The sequence below is a fragment of the Pinus tabuliformis genome, chromosome 8, assembly GCF_031772625.1.
Source record: "Pinus tabuliformis cultivar Carrire ecotype Pingquan chromosome 8, CPIR1, whole genome shotgun sequence".
NCBI classification, from domain to species: Eukaryota; Viridiplantae; Streptophyta; class Pinopsida; order Pinales; family Pinaceae; genus Pinus; species Pinus tabuliformis.
Window position 1 is genome coordinate 962,541,138 of NC_142294.1, and position 22,531 is coordinate 962,563,668.

The 22,531-nt window shown below is 39.1% G+C and overlaps 1 protein-coding gene across 1 annotated transcript in view; it reads right to left on the bottom strand.

The window, feature by feature from the left end:
- LOC149238668 (putative carboxylesterase 11) overlaps positions 1-22,284 on the bottom strand; it is a 37,231-nt gene extending 14,947 nt beyond the window's left edge. Inside the window, exon 1 of the mRNA XM_089373140.1 lies at positions 21,087-22,284. Coding sequence (XP_089229266.1) covers positions 21,087-22,171 — 1,085 coding nt within the window. The 5' untranslated portion in view covers positions 22,172-22,284. The remainder of the gene's footprint in view (positions 1-21,086) is intronic.
- Positions 22,285-22,531: the final 247 nt, after the last annotated feature.

The following is a 22,531-nucleotide window of genomic DNA, read 5'->3' on the forward strand; positions in this document are numbered from 1 at the left end:
ATGAATATGCCATGAAATTAAAAGTATTATTACAAACCACAGAATTGACAATATGTTGAACTAGCATTGAGCTGCCCCTTTTTTGTATAATAAGCTTATTTTCACAAAGTCAATAATGTCAAATGCTACGAAATCCATCCATTTGAAATGGGATTGTGGAATGGAGCCATGTCCAAGTCAAATATTTGAGAAGTATGTAGCCACTTTCATTTATACATGGCAAATTCGACCATCATCAAACGCTTTAAACATTACATGGATCTAGCCCTGGGTTTATTATGGTGATGGATCGTCATACCATGGTGAGGTGCCATATGCATAGAATCAATTCACATATAGCTGAAGTCGCCTCCTTTATTATATATAATCGTTTGTGTGGGATAAAACCACAAATGTGCCCCACGAATTATGTAGCTGCAGGAATGGAATTTCACTTTATTGAGCTTTACATTGTGGGGATGTCTTGGGTATGAACCACTACATAAATACATGACCTGCCATGGATCCACCTATCATAGGGAGTTGCCATCGTTTGAATTTAGGGCATTGTATGTCAAATTTTGATGAGTATCCTTCGCCTACCTTACAAGCTTGTAAGACAGCTTCATATGGCATGATTCGGATGAGGAATGGGCCCATAACGCAATGGCACAATCAATGAAGGGCAACGTTGGATTATTATAAATTGTTGGGGCCACTTGCATTCCACAACATATGGACTGGTACAATGTTACACATAGGGCAACATCATATTCACATCGTTTTATTCATACATGTCATGGCATCACCATTCACGCAGGCTGATTCAATCATCGAGTATCACAGGGATTCACCTATCAAAGACAAGTGATCACGTGGAGGAGTGGCCCACTCCCAGAATGAATAGAATATTATTATTTTTTTTTATTGTAAGAGGTTGAAGTAAAGGCTCTATTTAAAATAGCAGCTGCCTGATTTCTGAGTTCACGGTTAAATTTGGGAGAACTCCCTCCTTCGGAGCTCAATGGCAGAACTTTGTTTATGAATACATTTCCTTCTCTATCCATGGATTGAAATATATCATACATGGTTCTTGACAGCTGTAGTAGCCTAAAGTAATGAATGTTGTCTAAATGTGTAATACTCTTGGCCATATTTTATTTCTGCAATACAGGACAGCAAAAGAAGGGTATTATTGACTTGTACTTTTCAGCCATATTACCTTTAGAACACCCTCCCAGTTGTGCTTTGTTGTGACCCCACCCCATTCACCCAATGCACTAGGCATTAATCTCAAGTCCTACCATCCACTATTATTTTCTGCAACTTTTAAATTTGTTTTGCTGGTATTTACTCTCTAACCCATTGTTGCACTCCATTCCCTTAGAATTCCAGCAACCCTAATTAGGGAGACCTCCCTTGAGCTGGAGGAGAGCTGCCCTAAACAGCAAAAGAGAGTTGGTGAGTTGACAGTGGCTAGGCTCCTAGTTAACTTGGTCTATCATCTGGGTCCTTTAGACTTTTACACTTTCAGGATGACAGATTGAGTGATAACAAGAGGCATTGGAGAGCCCTTGCTTGTGAGAAGCTTGAAAGACTATGTTGTGCCAATTTGTGAGAAGCTTGAAAGACTATGTTGTGCTCTGCCCAAACCTTGTGTTCTGTAATGTCCTCAGGTAATTTTAGCCCTTAGGGTTTCAAAATCATAAGTTAATCTCTAGTAATTGCACAGCACTCTTCACCATTAGGCAGAGATAATATAAATCACACAATAATGCACATGACAGTAGATTTAACCACACAGCAATTTGATCACGTCTATCAGATCTTTACAACAGCTACTAGGAATGTTATAGCAACAGTACTTATCTATGAAATGTAAACTGTCCACTTCAGTGTTTAAAGCAACAAACAATATCTAATAGTTCTGATTCCACAAATCAATTTAACCAGCTTACAGAAAGATTTGATCTACTTGATAAAAATTTCAGCCTCCAGAGAGTCTTGCTAACTAATGATACCCAAACTGGGCTAACTGTCTCACTGCCCTTACAGTCCTGCCTCCAAACTTGTTCACTGCCCAGATCAAAATGCAATCCACTGGCCCTTGGAAATATAGGCCGCAACTTCCAGAATCCAGACTACTTCTGCTTTATTTGCTGCTGATGACTACCTGCAGTTTGCTTATTTTGGACAGACAAGGAACCCTAACCCTTTTGGCCCCTGCAACAGGTCCAATTTCGGCCAACTCGGGCTTGCAGCACTGTGGCCTGTGAATCTTGCTGCTAGATGAAACTCACTGCTTCTGCTGTTTACAAGACCAGATTTGTTGAGTAATGAAATAACCAAAGAAGCTTCTTAACCAGGAACCGAATTTGCTCCAAGAATGTGCTGTAACAGAACAGTGAAGAAAAAAAACTTGTTGACCAGACGAAAAATATTAGAGGGCTGCTTCTAGGATAGATCCGAATCGCTTCAAGATAATTTGCTGTGACAGAACAAGGGGAAAGAAGTGTCTAGGTAGGGTAGGATCATTCCACCAAAACATATCAAGAAGAAGGTCTTACAACCTTCAGAGCCTCAGGCTCAAGAAAACAGAGACAATTCAATTCCAATTCAATGATGATAAAATGATTTCAACTCTCCTATATTTATAGATTTTCTCATGGGGCTTCTCCTCAATCAAATGTGAGGGGTTCATGTGCAACCCCCAATTTGGGCTTTTTGCCCCAGCTACCCCAAAATTTACCCAATGTTGCCCCAAAACATTGGATAATTGGGTTTCCCCTGTTATCAAAGACTATAGCCTATGGGGTTGGATAGGCTATTATGTCGCTATTCCATCCTCCCATAGGGGACATCACATGTTCTTGCAAATCTGATTTTCAATGTATGTTCTCATGGTGATTGAGTAGTTTGTATTGCTCCCTATGTGCGTTGATGTAACATAACAGTGAGCAGATTTTGTTAAGAGATTTGACAAGTAAATAGAAACTAAAAGGGAAAAATTGTAGCTCTAACAAATATGTGTTTAATAAGTTATTTTCAGATCTGTTATATGCCAGGAATTGTAACCTAAGGGCTGAAAACAAATTTTCCTTGAGTACAATTGCTCGGTGTTTATTCTCTTGGGCTCCCTTGTGTATTCTGTTAGACAGAAGTAAAATATATACAGTTGTAACTAATATTTCAGATTCAGCACTAAGGCTAAAAGTTCATAGGTATCTCCTTTAGTGATAGTAAAAGATTTTCCCGAAACTTCTGTTGGCATTATGACACAGGTTTGGCGCTATGACACAGGTGTTGTCCTTGATGGCAACTCACTCAGATGACAGATCACAGTTCAGGCTCTCAGAATGAAGGAATAAGATATATACGCAGGTTCCTCTTAACCAAGTCGCTTATACACGCGGGTTCGATGATCATAAGGCGCGTATACGTATGCACACACTTTCATGCAAGGAAAAGCGCGTACATGTGGGAAAACTTATTTTTTGGTCCATGGTATTTAGTCCTTGGTATTTGGACCTATGGTTTTGGACCATGGTATCTCGTCCGAAGTGTTGAACCCAGGTATTAGGTCCATGGTAATGATTCTCTATGGGTTTGGACCATGGTATTGAGTAAGGCCTAAGACTATAAAAGGGGAAGGAGACCTTTAGGCAAAGGCATTCACTCAAGCATTGAATATCTTATGAAGAGTAAGATCTAGAATTGGGTTATGGTGCATAGCTGGATCTGAACCAAGGAGGAACCTGAGCGCTAGAAGAAGGATAAGTTCTATTGTTGGGTCAAGATCTTAAGGCTTGAATAGTAGTATCTTTGTGTGATTTTGATCTGTTATATTTGACGCATGACTTGATCTATAAATCTGATAATCTGGGTATAATTCATGTCTGAATAAGTGAAAAGGGTAAGATTATCTTTTATAGATCTGTACGCAAGTTCAGCGAAGCAAAGGCGCATATACACACTGGTTTGGTAATTTAAAATAGCGTATACACAGGTTGGCCTTAATATAACAACGTATGCACGCATATTCTACACACTGAAGTAGCGTACGTCTCATGAAATATGTTTTAGCTACTTCTGTTTATTGTTGCAGTGTTTTGGGTTCAGGATTGGTTTCTGGTTACTGTCAATGTATTCTGGTTACAGCATTCAGAGAAGTAATTGTTTGATTCAGTTTTGATTGAAGCAAAGGAGATTGGCTGATGCAGATGTATTTGATGTTTGATTATTGATAGATCCAGTCTGAAAATTTATGAAATGTGGTTCCTGGAAGAAAAGAAAAGGTTGTAGCCTTCTGTAGGTCAGCACCTACGTACTAGTACATCAGCTAGTACAAGAGCTAAGGGGGTTGTAGCTCCCTTCTAGGAGAAGTTGGAAAACGAGAGAAGGTTGTAGCCTTCTGCAAGTAGAAGCCTGCGTACTGGTATAAGACTGCACCAGTACAGATCCATTGTAAAAAGAAGTTTCTAATAGAAAGAAGATAGAGACGAATTGCAACAGGGGTTTTTCACCCACATTGGGTTTCCACCTTATATCTTGTGTTCTTGTGTGTGACTGTCTGTTCTATTTTACTATTCCTGGTTACTGTTTATATGGTTCTGACACACAGATTAATGATCAACATTTGAAGAATAAGTTAAATTACAAGTCTGCAAGTTATACACGAGTTTCCTTAGCTGCAGTTGCGTATATATGTCGTTTCCACTAACTGAAGTAGCGTATGCAAATCTGATTATGAAATGAAAAATAATTGACTTGATAACACTGATTCACCCCCCTCTTAGTATTATTTCCAACAATTTCCACATGGTAACAGAGCTGGCTTGACTGAAATCACTCTCTTAGTGAAAAGGGAGTTGCATATTACAATTGTTTTGAACTTGGGAGTGGTGCTTGACCTATCATAGGTTTTTGGTATGAAACCCTAATGCACTTGGAAAGAACTTGAACCCTAGCAAGGTTATTTGCTTGACTTCTTGTTCATTTCACTTTGAGGTTATTTTAGATTTGTGGGGATGACTATCCTCAATTTTAGAGAGTGTGGGAGGTCAGAAGGTGCTTCCAGTTTTAGACCTTCAAAGTCCACGCTACAAATGCTATTGGAAGAGGTTGAACTTCAAGAGACTGTTGAGAAACAGATCGTCGCACCTACCAATCTGAAATCTCTGGCGAAACATAATATGAAAGATGTAGTGTACTTAGCAAGGTAACATGAGATACCCAGGGAGGTATACAAGGGGAATAATACTAGATGCCTAGGTATTGCTATGTAATGAAGGACATCATTTGTAAATAAGACCTATGTAATAGTGTGAACACAAATATTGTAAGAAGGCTTACTAGAAGGTTCCAACTACTAGAAAGTTTCTTCTCTACAATGTTTTTAGGAGGTAGATAGTATTATAAATAGAAGTATAAGCAATGGAATCGGCTAGTGGAATGTTATTGTAATTGGAACTCAGCTCATTAGGAGGGTGCCCTCTCTAAGGGGCAAGTGAACAAGAGTAAATTCCTTCCATAAAAGGATTAATTGTAAGTTGTCTCCCTACCTTAAGGGTTTGTTATCAATAAAGTGAAGAATTTCTATATTATTCTTGGATGTTTTGTATGTGATTCTATTTTTAGATCTAAAGCACATAACAAAAGAGGCCAAGGCAAAGAGCAACTTCTCTGATACAGTGAAGGATAATCTGATCACTCACATTATAAAGAAAAATATCAACAAGGAAATGTATGATGTTTAGGTTGCATTATACCAAGTGTCAGTGTCTCTAGGAAGATGCTCTTGAGAAACAAGCTTTCAATGAGCTGCATGAGTGACATAGATACAATGATTAGCCTCCTAGCTAGGCTCACAATGTTGAAGGATTAATTGGCTGCGACAGGAACAAAAACACATGATGAGGAGTTGGTGCCCCATTGCATCAAATGGATTTGCTTCATCTTGGAAAACTTTTGTGCAAGGTGTTTATGCCTGTGAGAAGTTGCCTACTTTTGATAAGCTTTGGGATGATTTTGCATAGGAAGAGATAAGGTTAGAATTTCATTTATCTGAACAAAGAGAAGTAAAAGACCTTGCCCTCATCATGAGGATGAAGAAGGGAAACAAGAAGAGACACAAGAAGGGTAAGAAGGAAGAATCGAGTAAAGGTAAGAAGGATTTACGAAATGTGAAACGTTTCAGTTGGCACCAAAAGCAACATTATGCCAACTAATGTCTGAAGAAGAAGAAAGGGAAGGTCTAGCAACAGAAACAATTTGCAGGGAGTGTAGGGATTGTGGCAAGGGTGGATGAGTTGGCATCCTAGCTTATGACCACCTTCTCCATGTTCTCCTGTATATCTTCAACACTTTAAGAAGTATCGGGTGGTATGTGAACAAGGGTGCATTAAAAAAAAATTACTTAAATAGAAAAAAAATATCTAACCCTAGGATCCTACAAAACCTAACCATAGTAATAATATTAAATTATTTTCTTTTCTATCCTTTTACTTAAATTTTTAAGTTTTAACATTATCATTAATTGTTTCAGGATATTTGAGAATGGTTCCAACTATCAATTTTTAAGCTCTAGGGGATTGTTGTCCTATGTTTCTCTTAATTAAATAAATCATATCTAAATTTATTTAACCACAAAAATATATATTTTCGAAGATGCAACAATCACACATATAGCTGAAAAATAAGAAACGAAAACATAAACACAATATACTAATGATTACACCCTCAAATCAACTTTTCATTTGAAAATTCCAAACTTACAGGGAAACTTCTACAAGTTGTCAAACTAGTAGCTGAACAGTATACACAAAAAATCAAATCTGCACTTACTGAGATAAACTTTCCTGCTGTCCAAGTTCCAACTAAGAATCTTCCTAACTGAAATGTTGTATAGTATTGTATGGATTGTACTTTGGCATGCCACTCGACCTTGCCTCCTCTCCTGTGCCTTGAATCTGATCTGCTCAATTAATCTTTTGATCTCTTGAATCTTCTTGGCATACAAAATGTGTTTGCAACCTCTCCCATCTTGTTCTATGTATGTTTTCAGAGAGATAACTAATCTCATTAATCCCATCTGCTAATTTCCCAAATCTTAGCAACTAATTCCCAAATTGTAGCAACTAATCTTCTCAATCCTAACAACCACCTTATCTCAAAAGTGAGATTCACAGCTAAGATTAGATCAAATTTAACTCACTAGTACTCTATAATCTCTAGAATATTTCATTTAGATTTCTAAGATTTAGTAGAAGATAGGAAATTTGACTCAATTTTATTTATTTAAATGAAATTACAAGATGATATTATTTTCCACTTCTACTAACTGGTAACTAGAAGTTATCTCAAACTACTTCTCGTACATTCAAAGCTTACCTATGCAAGAAGCTCCTACTCGAGCTATATTTCTCGACACTCGCTCTTAGCAAGGAAAGAATTTTGCACCAATCCAAGTCATCTCTAGAGGTTTCAAACTTCCCAGAGTGGGACCCATTGGGCGGATGTCTAGCACAAGGTCGGATGTGTTGAAGAATGTAACTAATGTCGGTCTTCATAATTACATTTGAGTCATAATGTAATGTATTTGTCAAAAGAAAAATAAATAAATTTTATTATTAAAGAAATTGACTTATTAAAGCATGCATTTCATGTTGATTTGGGATAGCATCGGATGTGCTCTAAGCCTCAAATTTTGTAGGGAGGCTTGGGCACAATTATTCCAAAGAACCCAGAAAGTGTTTTGGGAAATTCCACCTAGAAGTGATTTTATTAAAATAATTAATATCTTTAATGGGGTTCCTAAGTCTAAACTTCGGAAAATTAAAATATTAATGGGTATTAATCTAATCAGGGGTGAAACTTCTAAATAAATCCATGGATCAAGTCAAAACGATCTGAGTCTTTGATTATGATTTAATCTAGGCCGTTGGTTGTCCAACAGAAAGATATAAGAAGGGGCTTGAGGGTCACTTGGAAAACACACAGAGAGATTGAGAAAATCGATTGAGGAGATCTTGCAGCAGAGGGGCAGTGAGAATCCGGGAGAAGGAATTTCCGAAGTACGAGGCAGAGGGAGAACAGAAAGACGTCCAAAGGAAGGTTGACGCTAGCCTACGTAGTGTTGACACAGAGGCAACGCAGTCATTGAGGGGAAGTCGAGTTCCTGCTGAGGAAGTCAAAGTTCAGTTGTCGGAAGCCAGGGTGTGAGTCTGGGAGGCAGAAAGTCGATTTCTCAGCTACTAGAGGATCTAGAGGAGAGGCAGCATAATACCCAGGAGGGGTGACACAAAAGTTGCCCAAGGTGACGCAGTTATGCTCATAGGCCACGAAGAGGGTGACACAGAGCCTCCAAAGTAGCAGGATCAGTGACTGATTCTCCAGTGACAGGGTGAGATCATTTCACTAGTATTTTGTTCAGTATTCTCTCTGTATCGGATTGCTGGTTGAGCATCCTAGAATTGTACTCAGAGTTTCTCCTGCATAATAATAAAACCCTTAGAGACTAGAGTTGTTGCGTCGGTTTTCCCGCATTGGGTTTTTCCAGGGACTTTTTGTCCAAAATAACTGTGTCCTATGTGTTGTATTTTCTTTCTTGCTCAGTATTTTGTTTCCGCATATATGTAAATTAAGTGAAGGTTACAGATGTATTTGCTTCAATATTTACCGTAGAACACAGTAAATAACTTGCATGATTTAATCATGTAGGAGAAGTAACATCAATTTGCTGCAGTAGGGGTTCCTCTTGTAGAATTTTCATATGGTATCGGAGCTAGTGCAAGTGAGACAAGAAGAGCAGAACCAGAAAATGACTTTCCTTCAAGATGAGCATGCCCTCAAGACGTATGTTGATAATGTGGTACTTGTCCCAGCGGATGTAGATCTGCTGAAGAAGTACAGAGTTGAGATGGCTAAGGCGAAGAGGATGATCTTGGATGGAGTCAAGGATCATGTGGTGTGCCACGTTGCAAGCAAAGGTATCGCTAAGGAGATGTGGGATGCCTTGACCACATTGTATCAGGGATCTTCCGAGCAGCGGAAGATGTACTTAGAGCAGAAACTGAGATCTGCTCAGATGCAGAAGGGGGGAGCGAGTGAATCTGTTCCTCACAAAACTGAAGGAGACCTGGGATGAGTTGTCAGTTGCAGGACATACACCTCAAGACTCGGAGTTAGTAAGATTGGCTCTGAATTCCGTCTCAGATGATTGGCAGATCTTTGTCCAGAAAATCTTGGGCAGGGCAACATCGCCAAATTGGGACGAGATGTGAGTAGCTCTGAAACAAGAAGAGCTGAGGAGAGAACTGCTCAAGGTGAAACTTGACGGGAGCAGTAGCAGTAGTGAGTCAAAGCCCAAAGTAGAGGAGGAGGATAACGCAGCCCTTGCATCGAAGGGACAGCAGGGACAACGGAGACGAAAGAAGGATGTCTCGAAGGTGAAGTGCTTCAGGTGTGGCAAGATGGGCCATTATGCATCCCAGTATCCTTTGAAGAAAAAGGACAAGGATGAGAAGCATGATCCAAAGGTTGCAGCTGCAAAGATCGAACAGGAGGATTTCGCCATGACAGCTGAGATACCTCCAGGAGGGAGGTGCGCTGATATAGTATTGTAGTCAGGAGGACTGTAGATGGGCAGGATCCTTGATGAGCCCACCTCTTGGATCATTACCTTGCTACGTGGAGCCCATGATCAGTAGTAGTGGGATGGTGGAGTTTCAGTTGTGACATGGAGTGTTGATTCGACTAATGCAGTGGCTAGGATGCCAGAGACTGAGCAACACAGAGCAAAGAGGCAGCAATGAGAGGAGGCATAGTGCAGAGCTTCAGCAGCGCAGTGGCTTCAGAGGCAGCATGGGACTAGCAACAGTCAAGGTGTCAACACCAAGGTGTATCCACTGGATATTTATCCAGTTTTGGATGCTTTTAGTTGCTTCTCTCAGCAAATGAGTTGCAGTACGAATGAAGTGTTAGCAGTGGCAGTGCTAGCAGCATAGCAGATGCAACATTTGAGAGGGAGTTGCAATGCAGATGCAGTGTTGGGTGCAGGACCAACAGCAACACGAATGCAGTGGAAGTTGTAGTACAGATGCAGTGTTGACAAAGGTAGTGTTGACACCAGTACAGTAGCAACAGCAGCGCAGTGGTTGGTGGACAGCAAGTCAGACATCAGTAGTGCAGAGACGATGCTTCAGAATCAGAGCAGTATGCAGAGAGGTAGTGTATTGCTAAAGCACATTCCTCACTAAGAGGGAGTGTTGATTTGTGATAGAATTGATGTGCACTAAGCCTCAAATTTTGCAGGGAGGCTTGGGCACAAGTATTCCAAAGAACCCAGAAAGCGTTTTGGGAAATTCCACCCAGAAGTGATTTTATTAAAATAATTAATATTTTTAATGGGGTTCCTAAGTCTAAACTTGGGAAAATTAAAATATCAATGGGTATTAATCTAATCAGGGGTGAAACTTCTAGATAAAGACAAGGATCAAGTCAAAACGATCTAAGTCTTTGATTATGATTTAATCTAGGTCGTTGGTTGTCCAACAGAAAGGTATAAGAAGGGGCTTGTGGGTAATTTGGAAAACACACAGAGAGATTGAGAAAATCGATTTTCTGAAGTGAGAAGTTCTCAAGAGGAAAATCAATTGAGGGGATCTTGCAACAGAGGGGTGGTGAGAATCCGGGAGCAGGAATTTCCAAAGAGTATGAGGCAGAGGGAGAACAGAAAGACGTCCAAAGGAAGGCTAACGCTGGCCTACGTAGTGCTGACGCAGAGGCAGTGCAGTCATTAAGGGGAAGTCGAGTTCCTGCTGAGGGAAGTCGAAGTTCAGTTGCTGGAAGCCAGGGTGTGAGTTTGGGAGGCAGAAAGACGATTTCTGAGCCAGCAGAGGATCCAGAGGAGAGGCAGTGTAATACCTAGGAGGGGTGACGCAGTTCTGCACAAAGGCCACGCAGAGGATGACGCAGAGCCTCCAAAGCAGCAAGATCAATGACTGGTTCTCCAGTGACAGGGTGAGATCATTTCACCAGTCTTTTGTTCAGTATTCTCTTTGTATCGGATTGCTAATTAAGCATCCTAGAATTGTACTCAGAATTTCTATTGCATAATAATAAAACCCTCAGAGCTACTGCACCAGTTTTCCCGCATTGGGTTTTTCCGGGGACTTTTTGTCCAAAAATAATTGTGTCCTATGTGTTGTATTTTTCTTTCTTGCTCAATATTTTGTTTTTGCATATATGTAAATTAAGTGAAGGTTGTAGATGTATTTGCTTCGATATTTACCATAGAACACAATCAATAACTTGCATGATTTAATCAAGTAGGAGAATTAACATCATTTTGTTGCCAAAAGGGTTCCTCTTGTGGAATTTTCACATTTCATGCTTAGGTCAATTGTTTTTAGGTCATAGCCTCCATTGAAGGCTTCTAGGGTTTATGTCAAGTATCCTTGTCCATGTCATAATGTAAAATACCCTTTCAGGGCTCTATTTGTCAAGAAAGAAATTTATTTTAATGTAAATTAGGTCTTCTAGACCTCCTCCACCAAGTCAACCTCAAATTGGACAAGTCAGCGTAACTGAGGGGCAAAAACTACTATATAAAGGTAGCAACTCGACCTCATTTGGAGCACTCACTCATCAAGTTCGATCTAAATCTTTTGGGGCCAGTAAAAGTGTGAAATTCAAGAAGGAAGAAGAAAAAGGCTAGCAAAGGAGGACATTATCTATCTAAGAAAGTCAAATTTTTCTCTCTCTTATCTTACATGTGCGAAGGAACTAAAGCTGTTGGAGGGTCGAAACTGCAGTTATGTTTTTGGGTCGAAATTTTGTAGCTGGGGGGCGAATTTCTGTAGTTGGGAAGTCGAATTTATGGATTGTTGTTGGATTGAAGTTGTTGGACAAGAAGAGGTTGTTGAAGTGTGTTGAATCATATTGGAAGGCTGACTTGGTGGAGGAGGAAGGTCTTTGGGTCTAGGGTCTTGGTCTATCTCAACTTGAATTTGCTAGTGGAAGAGTTTGACTGGGTTTTCCCCTATATAGGGGTTTTAGCCTTGGCAGAGTGCCTACATCTGGTGTCTTTGATCTTCGTGTTTTGATTTTGATAATTGCTTGATGAAACAAAGATAAAAGAAGAACATAAGAAAGTTAATAAGAACTCAAAGATATCACAAGTAATTATCAACATAAGAAAATATTTCTGCCTTTCTGATTTTCTAACAGGATGCATGGTTAAGTGGCAGATGTGTCCAGGAGTCTAGGCCATCCAAGGGCGAAAACTAGTCTCAAACGCATGAGGCATTGGATGTGGACCAGGGCCGGATGTGGGCCATGTCCAGATGTGCACGAGGACACATGGAAATCCAGCGGTCTGAGGGTCCAAGAAGTTTGCCAAGGTGCAAATGTGGTGTGCATCCCAATATCCCTTGTGGTTAGATACAAAGGAAATTGTGATTTGTGTAAAGGACGTTGGGCCAATGGGACCCGCGAATTACACTGACGTGGTAAGTGCCACGAATGTGCCTTTGAGACCACGTGAGTGCCACTTAGGCATCATTAATGACGTGGCAAGGGCACTTGGGGATACACATGCCAACTCTTGCTGATTTGGTAAGAGTTAATTGGTTAATCTATAAAAGGGTGTAACTTCCAATCTCGGAGTCAGATTGAGGTAATTTTATATTGCCGAAAAGCTCTTGATGAGTTGAGAGCAATGGTGTTGTCCAAAGTTGATTCTGCAAGATCTGGAGAAGAAAAAATGTTGTAACCCCATCTCCATAATGAGACCAAGGAGGTCGAGTTAGTTGATAGTAACACCTCCCATTAACATGGGAGTTCCAAGGGGGTAGGAGGGAGAATTACAAACAAAGCATGAAATGGAAATCTTAAACCAAAGTGAGCAAATGTCCAGAAACAATTCTTAAGTGCTATGATGTCCAGAAAAGGTGAATCAGTTAGGCATTCCATCCCTTAAGCATTCGTTTCATTTCATCAAAACTTCTAAACCAAAATGAATCTGAGCATAGGCTCAAACCACTTGCATACCAAAATATTTCAGAGCAAGCTTAAAGTTCAATAGGAATCTCGAAGTATTTGATTTAAAGGAGCTTTAAATATGAAAAATTTCAGTATGGTTCCAAGCTACCTGTTACCTAAGGTTATGTCAAAAATTCTAGTAAATCAATTGGGGTCAAAAACTCTTATTATACTAAACCAAATGATAAACCCTTGAGAAATGATTAGCATATAGGATCCAAGCAATAAAGGATAAAACAAAGTAACAAAGCGTTAGATATAGACAATCTAGATTAAGATCTAACAATTAAACCCTTAGATTATAAAAGCAAAAGGAAAAAGAAAAAAAGATAGAGAAAATTTAAGGTTTTTTGGTTGAAGAAAAGTGATAGACCAGTGTCTTTAGGGCTATGGAGTATCTATGCAAAGATCAAAGTGAGATTTAGGGATTAAAGAGAGACAATGTTGATGGCACCCAAAGGATTGCTCCTCAAGCACTATTTAGGGTTAATATGTCTTCTAGAAGGATGGATGGGGGGATTAATCCATGAAGAATGCTTTCCAAGTACAACAAGATGATCTTAAGGAATGGTCAAGGGAAGAGGGAAGAACCACTAGACATCCTACCTCAATACCATGATGCAAAAACTCTAATAGTTAAAGGTAAAGGCAAGAGATCTATACCTTAGCATTCCCTTCCAAGTGGAGCATGGTGCCCTTCATTGGCATTGATGTAGCTTTGTACTCCAGCAAACATACAAAAATGTCCTAGTCTAACCCTTGAACAATATTCTTAATCGCTTAGACAATTTTAGATGTTGAATAGTTTTTCAAACTAATTTTTTCATTGATCTCCAACAAATAAAAATGAGAGAGGTCTCTTCCTTATATGGATGCACAAACTCCTCAATATAATGTGCTTAGCTCAAAGTTCAAACTATGGGCAAATACATGCCGACCAAGTCAAATTAATAGGAAAAATACAGTAAGTGGGCACAAATGACCCACCACTATCTCCAATACAAGATCGCCTCTCAAAAGGGTCTAGGATGCAACAAACTAATGTAAAACATGTGGTCCAAAGGGAATAGGAAGTGCACATTCCCCAAAATGTGGTCAAATCCATGAAATAAGTAGAGGAGGAGTTAACCAAAGGCCCAAGGTTCATAGTACCCCTCTAACAAACTCCCATGAGTGAAGTAAGTGGATAAATTGAGCAATGACCACCTCCTAGAAGTGTAACGTCACCCACACGTGTGAGACATCCCATCAAGGCATCACATACAGCATGGTACATAAGACTCCTCATCTAGGACACTCATCCAAATACGATATTGTGTCAACGCCACATCAACATGTCACAAATATAACAATCTGTAACCACCATATCCACTTGTACCAATCCCCTAGAAGTCCTGCAATGTCTCAATAAATACTCCACATGTGGTCCAAGAGCCTTACTTCTGGTGGACAAAACATTACTTGGATATAGAATTTGACACCTCCAAAGACAAGGAGTATTAGTTCTAACCATGATTCTTTTCGGGATTCTTGAAGTTTTGTATCTGGGCTTTCCAGAATCCAAACTCTTTGAATGTTCTATCTTTTCTTTCCCCGAGTTTTTCTTTCTGTATCCTTCAGGGATTTTTAGAGGCTTTTCCTGAACTCTACACAACTCATCACCTCATAAACTGTTTCTTTCCATTTTGACTTCTTCCAAAGATGCTTTTAATTCTCTGATAATCTCAATTGTTCTTTGGAGCAATTGTTGTTATTCTTCGATTTGAAGCTTTAGGAACTTTTCTCTATCTTTCCTAAAATTCTGTCTATCCCAGTGGCTTCCTTTGTAATCCATATACAAATCAACAAGATCATAGTTGCTAGTTGAAGCTTTATAGGGTGCAGTTTTGGCAGACTATATTGTGCTTGGGGAAGCTAGATGCCTTAACAAATCATCTCTTTCGTCATGCAAATTTTCTCTTAATACATATTTCTAGGTAGAAGTATTTTCTATTTGTTGATCAATTTCTCTAATTCTTATGTCAGGATCTTTCTGCTTCTGTGCACTAAATATGCAAAAGTCAAATTCATGCTTGGGTGGATATGCATTCTCACCCTCCCAATTTAGTGCCTCAAGGTCACTAAATAGTAAATTCATCAGCAGAAGCGTCTGGACTATTTTCTTCATCTTCTGAAAAATTAGAAGTATCTATAAAGATAATATTTCTTTCAGGTCTTTGTGTGGGAGAACAAAAATTTAGGTCCCACCATTCAAGTTCTCGTTCTTCAGTAAACAATGTAGATAGCATAGGCTTGGATATTTTCTTGGGGCATTGATGTGCCCAATGTCCTTACTTTTTATAGATATCACAACTTGTGCATTCAGAAGCTTGTTGGCACCTTCTTAGATAGGGCATTTTCTTGGAATGTTTATTCTTGAGCTTCTTGTGTTTTGGCTTGGATTGATCTGGATCAAATTTGGAGCAGAAAGTATAATATTGTAGTTTACCTTTAGATTTGCAGTGGCTCAAGGTTCTGATAGACTAGTAGGCGTGATGTGTATGTTGACGTTTTGGGTAGCAACGGAAGATTCTCATGTGTGGGGCAAGTGGGCTAAGTAATGGGGCTTTGCACCCATAACCCCATGCTAAGTCACCTGGTTCGAGTGCGTGTTCAAATTCAACAACCTTGAAAGTGGAAAAAAAATCAACAATAAAAAATTAGATGATAAAATTTGACTTGAAGTTCGACAAATTATATATATATATATATATGGTGACCTTCACATCACGGATTTCCTTAATAGTGCACCCCATCACTGTCTATTCGACGCCCCGTGGGCTACTTTACGAGAGTAGCTCACGAAGCGTAGAATAGATGGTGATGGGGTGTACTATTTAAGGCACTACGAGATGTGAAGGTCGCCAGTTCAAAACTCCGTAGGCAAAAATCCAACCATATTAAGGGCTAGTGTGGCTGGAATCGGGTGCGATCCTTAGGTGATTTTGATAGCTTAGATGCCCTTGGGTCACCATTTCTCAAGCCAAAGGTTAAGCATGCAGTTATCTCAGGAATCCCACCACTTAGCAAAAATAAAAAACGTAAAGTAATACAAATATTAAATAATGTTAATATTAATTATATATTATATAATTCAAATTATTAACATTTATAGCTTAATTTTATAAATATATTTAAATTTATATATTATTATATATAACTATAGTGGCAAATAAAGAAATTGTATAAATTTAAATTATGATTATAAAAACCTTAAATTATTATGTAAATAAATTTTTTATATATAAATATATTAAAATTTATATATTATTATATATAACTATCAATGATAAATAAGTAAGTTATGTAAATTTAAAATATGATTATTAAAAACCTTTTAAGTTACCTAATATTTCTTTTACATATATCTACGGCTTTGCTTTCAACTACACGTTCGAGCGCATTCTTTGCGTTGGCGGCTTGACATGTGATGCCTACCCACTGTACAAATCTCGATAGTCATCGGCTCAGCACTGCAAACAACCAAACCAATACAAGCAATCTCAGACATATGGTCATTCTCTCAACTCTGAGCTTCTCAACTTGCAGAGTCACGAGACTAGTCACAATGCCAATGGAGGCTTCAAGAATTGACAGAGGAGGGCCACAATAAAGAAGAAATGGAAGTGGAATGCCAATGGTGTGGTGTTTACAACTTAGGTTTTAGTACCTATTTAAAAAAAGGATTAAACCCTAGCCGAACCCAATCAAATATTATTTACAGGTTTGCATTTGTGTTCATTTTGAATTTTGCTCGTGAATTTAAACAAACAAATTCGATTTGGTTTTAGGTTGGGTGAATTTCAAATTTCAAACTTGAAATTCACCGATCCTGATGACTTAGGCCCCATGGTATAGGTCCATGGTACAAACCCCTAGTATTCTAATGACCCATGGTATTATGATAACCCATGGTATTTCACCCTCTGGAAAAGTATAAGGGTGAATGATTCATTCTTGTGGTCGATAAGAGAGCACCTTGAGGAGGAGAAGGTTGAGTAGGCCTCAGACCTATGGAGGGTCGAGAGGGCCTGTGGTGATTGGCAAGAGAGCATCTTGTAGAGGAGAAGGTCGAGTAGGCCCCAAACCCCTTGAGGGCTGAGAGGGCCCAGGGAAGGGTCAGCAAGGCCTAGTGAAGGTGGTTGGCAAGAAAGCATCTTGTGGGGGAGAAGACCAAGTACATCGTAGACGCCCTAAGGAGGGTCAAGAGGGCTTGTAGAAGGTGGTCGGCAAGAGAGTATCTCGTGGAGGAGAAGGTTGAGTAGGCCTTAGATCCCTTGAGGGCTAAGAGGACCTATGGAGGGTGGCTAGCAAAAGTGCATATTGTGGAGAAGGCCGAATAGGCCTCAAGCCCCTTGAAGGTTGAAAGGGTCTATGGAGGGTGGTTGGCAAGAAAGCACCTTGTGGAGTAGAAGGCCAAGTATGGCTCAAACTTGTGGCAAGGGTTGAGAGGGTCGAGAGGCTCTAGTTGATTGAAGAAGATTTGAGGAATTGGAAGGGGATATTTCCAAAGATATTCAAGGGAAGCTGAGTAGGAAGAGAAGGGTCGAGCTGAGGGGCCGACTTGTTGTAGAGGTCAAGGTATTTCCTTGGACCGATTTGACATGTGCACAAGTCGTGAGATTATTGGAGAGGTCTTGAGTGGGGAGGGAGGGCCAAGAGCACTCCAAAGAGGTTGAGTTTGTCTTGGGGCCAATTACAATTCAACATTTGAGTTTCCAGGCAGCCATAATCCTCAGGGGGTCGCGTTACAAGTTCCCCTTCAACTATATTTCTTGAGTAATTTTCTATGGGTCAAAGCAAGGGACTTTCTATGTAAGTTTTCCCTTGTGAATTGCCATTTTACTGAGCATTTAAAGGGCCATTTTCCCTTGTATGGGAGCCCTAGATTCTTGTTGAAAGACTAATAAGAATTGTGTTTTGGGGTTGAAATTCTTTGTTAGTATGCATGATCTAATCACTAGTTTTACAAGGTTTTGTTGTGTAAAATTTGTTTCTAGTTCGGCATATCAGTGTGTTTTTGTTAATTAGTTAAGTTGAGATTGTTACCAGATTTTGTGTGTGCGCGCACGAAGCCTGGTGCCCAAAGATCTAACAGTGTAAGCAATGCATTCAACTGGGCAGGGAATCTCTCTATAAGTGGTCCATGTGGCATCTGTGATGATGTGCCATCCTTATCATCACCTAGTGCACAACCACAAATCCCAATGTAATGACATGTTTCCCAAAAAAACATCATGGATCTTGAGGCATGGCACCTGAATCCCAATGGAAGGGGCTTACTTGGAGTGGTGAGTCCAACTTCTTGATGTGCCATTAGGAGGCATACCTTTAGTGATTTCTTCAAACACAAGATAACAAAGGTTAGTTTTATAATTTACCTTAGTATTTCCATGGGGGCAGAGGGGGGGGCAATTATTAACACTGTTATAAGTGTGTCAACTCCAAAGACAAAGTGTGTTTTCCAAGTCCCTAAGTAAAATCATGAAAAGGAAAGGGGAAAATTTCATGTAATGATTTTCAAAATCTAGTAATGATGCATAAGAATTACATTTATGACCATCTACAAGCTTTTAAAGAGGGAGCTTAGCATTGAGTTTCCTTTCCTCAACACCTTTTCTTTCTACCCCCTTTGCAATTTTCTTTAACTATTCACTTTATCAAACAAATCGCTTTTTCATTAGATATTTATAGACAACCAAGGGACTAGGGGCAATGGCCTCATAGCGAGGTGGCAATTACTTAAGCTATACATTTATTGGCTTTTAACTTTCTATTTGCTCACCACCTTAGCCATCTGGCATTAATGGCAAGCTTTTTCTTCTTTTACACCTTTTGTGATTTTTGATATGTCAAACATAAAAGGGAAAGTTTTTTTTATGAACGAGATCAAGAGAAGGGGTATACTAGAAGGTGTTAAGTATAGTTGGGGATATGTAAACACTATCTTAACTAGCTTCCCATTATGACAAGCTAACCCAAGAAATGATAGCACCTACAAAAGAAAACCATCTCACACATGGTATGACGTGGCAAAGAATAAAACTATAAAATATTATCAAATTTCATTAGGGTTTACCACTTTGACAATAAGATCAAAGAAGTTATAGCACCACATCCAAGTAAAAAAACTAATGCATGGGATATCAAGATAGAATATGTTGTAACAAAATTGTAGCATCCACAAGTGCATCTGTAAACATGAGAGGCGGGGATGGAGCATCTAATATACCACAATTGCGCTAGCACAATCATCTATCTAAAGGAAAAAAATTCTCTGAATCTAGAGAGCTTGAACAGGAAAGCTCAAAAAAATCACCATTATACACCCTTGTGGGGGTGCCTCTAATGTAGTTACCCCTTGTGGGGTAGCAATTGGAACCATGTTAAATCACATAACTACTCATCAATTGTTTTGCAAGGTTCAAATACCTTAATTTATGCTACCTTGAATAAACGTAGCAAACTAAAAGCTTTTTGTAGAGGAAAAGGAGTTGAATAGAGCAGTGGAGTTGAGGCATGAAATCTAAGTTTCCATGAAGAGAAGTGGCAAGTTTCAATAACTTATAGATGGGAAGGATAAGAAAACTAAAGGAAGCCTGAAGGTATAAGTCAATTAGGTACATAATAGCAGTTGGCTATAGGGTTTGAAACTTTGAAACCAACCAATAATTCCAAGCTAACCAAAAGTCACTTCCTAAAATATCGGTCAAAATGTATACAACATTTTTCAATTCATTATTCAACCTACTGAGCACCTTGAGCACCTACTTGTTTATCCAAAATAAAACAATGTTGATAAATTCAAATTACCAATGAGCACTCTAGATGCACGTTTCAGCATTTGGAAAGAATTGCAAATCAGTCATATAATCGTCGGAGACTTATGTCCCATAAGATACCTAGATTCAAGTTTCAGCATTTGGAAAGAATTGCAAATCAGTCATATAATCGCGGGAGACTCGTGTCCCATAAAATACTTAACCAATAAAACTATGGTTTAAATTTTATTTTAACTCCTCACTTCAGTTGCACTCTTATTGAACTCATTTTAGCATTACTTTTCCATTCAACTCCCAAGCTTCAACCATTAACAACCTTATTGCTCCTTGCATTCTTAGTTAAACAGGTATATCTATCTCTGGAAATAAATTTTAACTATGTATGAACCTATTGAAAGTCCATCAATATTATTGGAGTGTTAATATTCTGGTGATAAAAAAAAATGGTTTTATAGTTATAAACATCTTAGAAATGGAGCCCTAACGGTTAACTCAAGCAATGATGCCCTAAGTGTTAACTCAAGCAATCATGATAAATATGTGAGATCTCTAACCATGTTGAGGAGATCACATATTTGACTCTCTTGATCCCCTCTGAGTGAGGGGCCATTGACAGTTTACTTTAACTCCCACCCATTAATGGTGGTGTTGTCTCCATGGTTTTTGTGTTTGGTTATGAGAAAAAGAATGGAATTGGTTATAAACTAAGTGACAAGATAAAATAAGTTAATAATTGGATAAATTCAACTCTTATAGTAACATTTTTTCTCCATTAAAAAAATGTTTCAAACTTTTACTTTGATTTAATTATTGTTTTGAAAATTTGATCATTTAGGTCTTTCTTGAAATTATTGTACAAAATAGCATAGGATGGCAAAGTTCAATGGTCAAAATTCGAATCAATAAAGTGGAATTATAACTTAAAAGTAAAAATTTTGATTGAAAAAAGGAAAAAGGAAAAAGAATAAAGAATTGAGATTGTCCACTTAACTTTCGAATCAATAGTGGAATTATAACTTAAAAGCAAAATTCCTCCCTGATTTGAAAAATAATTTTGATTGAAAAAAGGAAAAAGGAAAAAAGAATTGAGATTGTCCACTTAACTTACTCCAGGACGCAAGTCCCATGGTCCAAGTGGATAACATATTTGTATAAAATCCCATTATGAAGCCGAAGCACATTCACTGTCAAAGATGCCAAACACGGTACCATTAAAATAGATATACAATAGAATCAACAGGCTACCTGGAATGATCGCCGTGAGCTGCAAGCCATGGCTCCACCATGGAATCTCCAAATGAATCGACAATCTCTCGACGCCAATCTGCTCTGCGAACATCCACCCCATCACGCAAAACTCCCTTCGATATAAGCCCAAGAGATTTACTGCACTCGGCAAGGTTAGCCTGCTTTCCCAACCAACACAGAGCCTCAAATGCATCATCAAATGCAGCCGGATAACGGTTCTCAGGGGCAAGCCGGAAGCCTACCGCTATCACTATAGCATTACATAATTTGGCCATTCTTCTGCAAAAAATATCATTGGCAGCTGAATCCTTGCTACCACAAACAAAACCCCCGCCATGAAACTGCAGAATAATGGGTAATTTTCTCTGATAGGGTGAGGAATAAGTGGGCAGATATCCCTTGTAGTTTCCCATATTCCTGGTTTTACCGCCAAAGGTATCTCGCTGATATTTATCATTTATTTGGCCTGATCCTGATGTCTTATCCGTACACCTGAGCAAACTATCCTTCTCTGATGGATTCACGTCTTCGTCCATTCCTTGTCTGAGCAACGAATCCTGACAAACTCGCTGCTGCTTGTCCCCAATACCACCATAGCTGCTTCTCATGTTGTCTACAATACCACCATAACTTTTCCTCCTGTGTGTTGAACTTGATTCGTAACTGACCCCTTTTGCATTAGTACTGGCATTCCTGTTCAATTTCCTGGAACTTTGAGCTGAATCCACTTCATGTATGGTTTCTCTCTGGGCCAAACCCCAAGCTCTGAGAGTGAGATCCACATCCCTTGAATCTCTCTGCTGGCCCTGTGGGAGGGCTGCTACTGCTAATTCTGGTTCTGGCAGAAAAATTCGAAGGGAAAGCAGTGTACTAGGATCAATGTTGATGTCTTTGGTGGCCACCCCATCTATGAAAGCAGCACTTGCAGGTATTGTGTTTGCTTTGGATCTGGAGGATGACGACCTCGTTAGTCGGTTAGATTCTCCTTGGGAACTGAGACTGGTTTGGGTATGTTGTTGGAGACGGTGCTTCAATATTAGTTTGAACACAACGCTGTATAACTGCACCCCTACACTGGGCATCTTGGTATCTCTTTATTTTGGGGCAACGCCTTGGCTACTATTTTAGAAAAGATGAAATTGCATATGCAATACAATGCTTTAAAATTGTAAATGGTTTTATGGGCCCTCTTATGGTTGGCGAAGTAAAGCACTCACCAAATTATATATGGTTGAGGACCAAGATCGCTCTCTGATTTGAAGTTATAATGCCCTTTAAATTAGGGTGTTCATTGTCAAATTTAGTTAGGTTGTTTACTGAAAGTTATGATGCCCTATAAGTTAGAGGTTCATTGTCAAATTTAAAGTTAGGTTGTTAGGTTGTTTAAAAATAGATTATCAATCATTAAAGAGTTTATCGTAATATGGTTATTATTAGTTTTA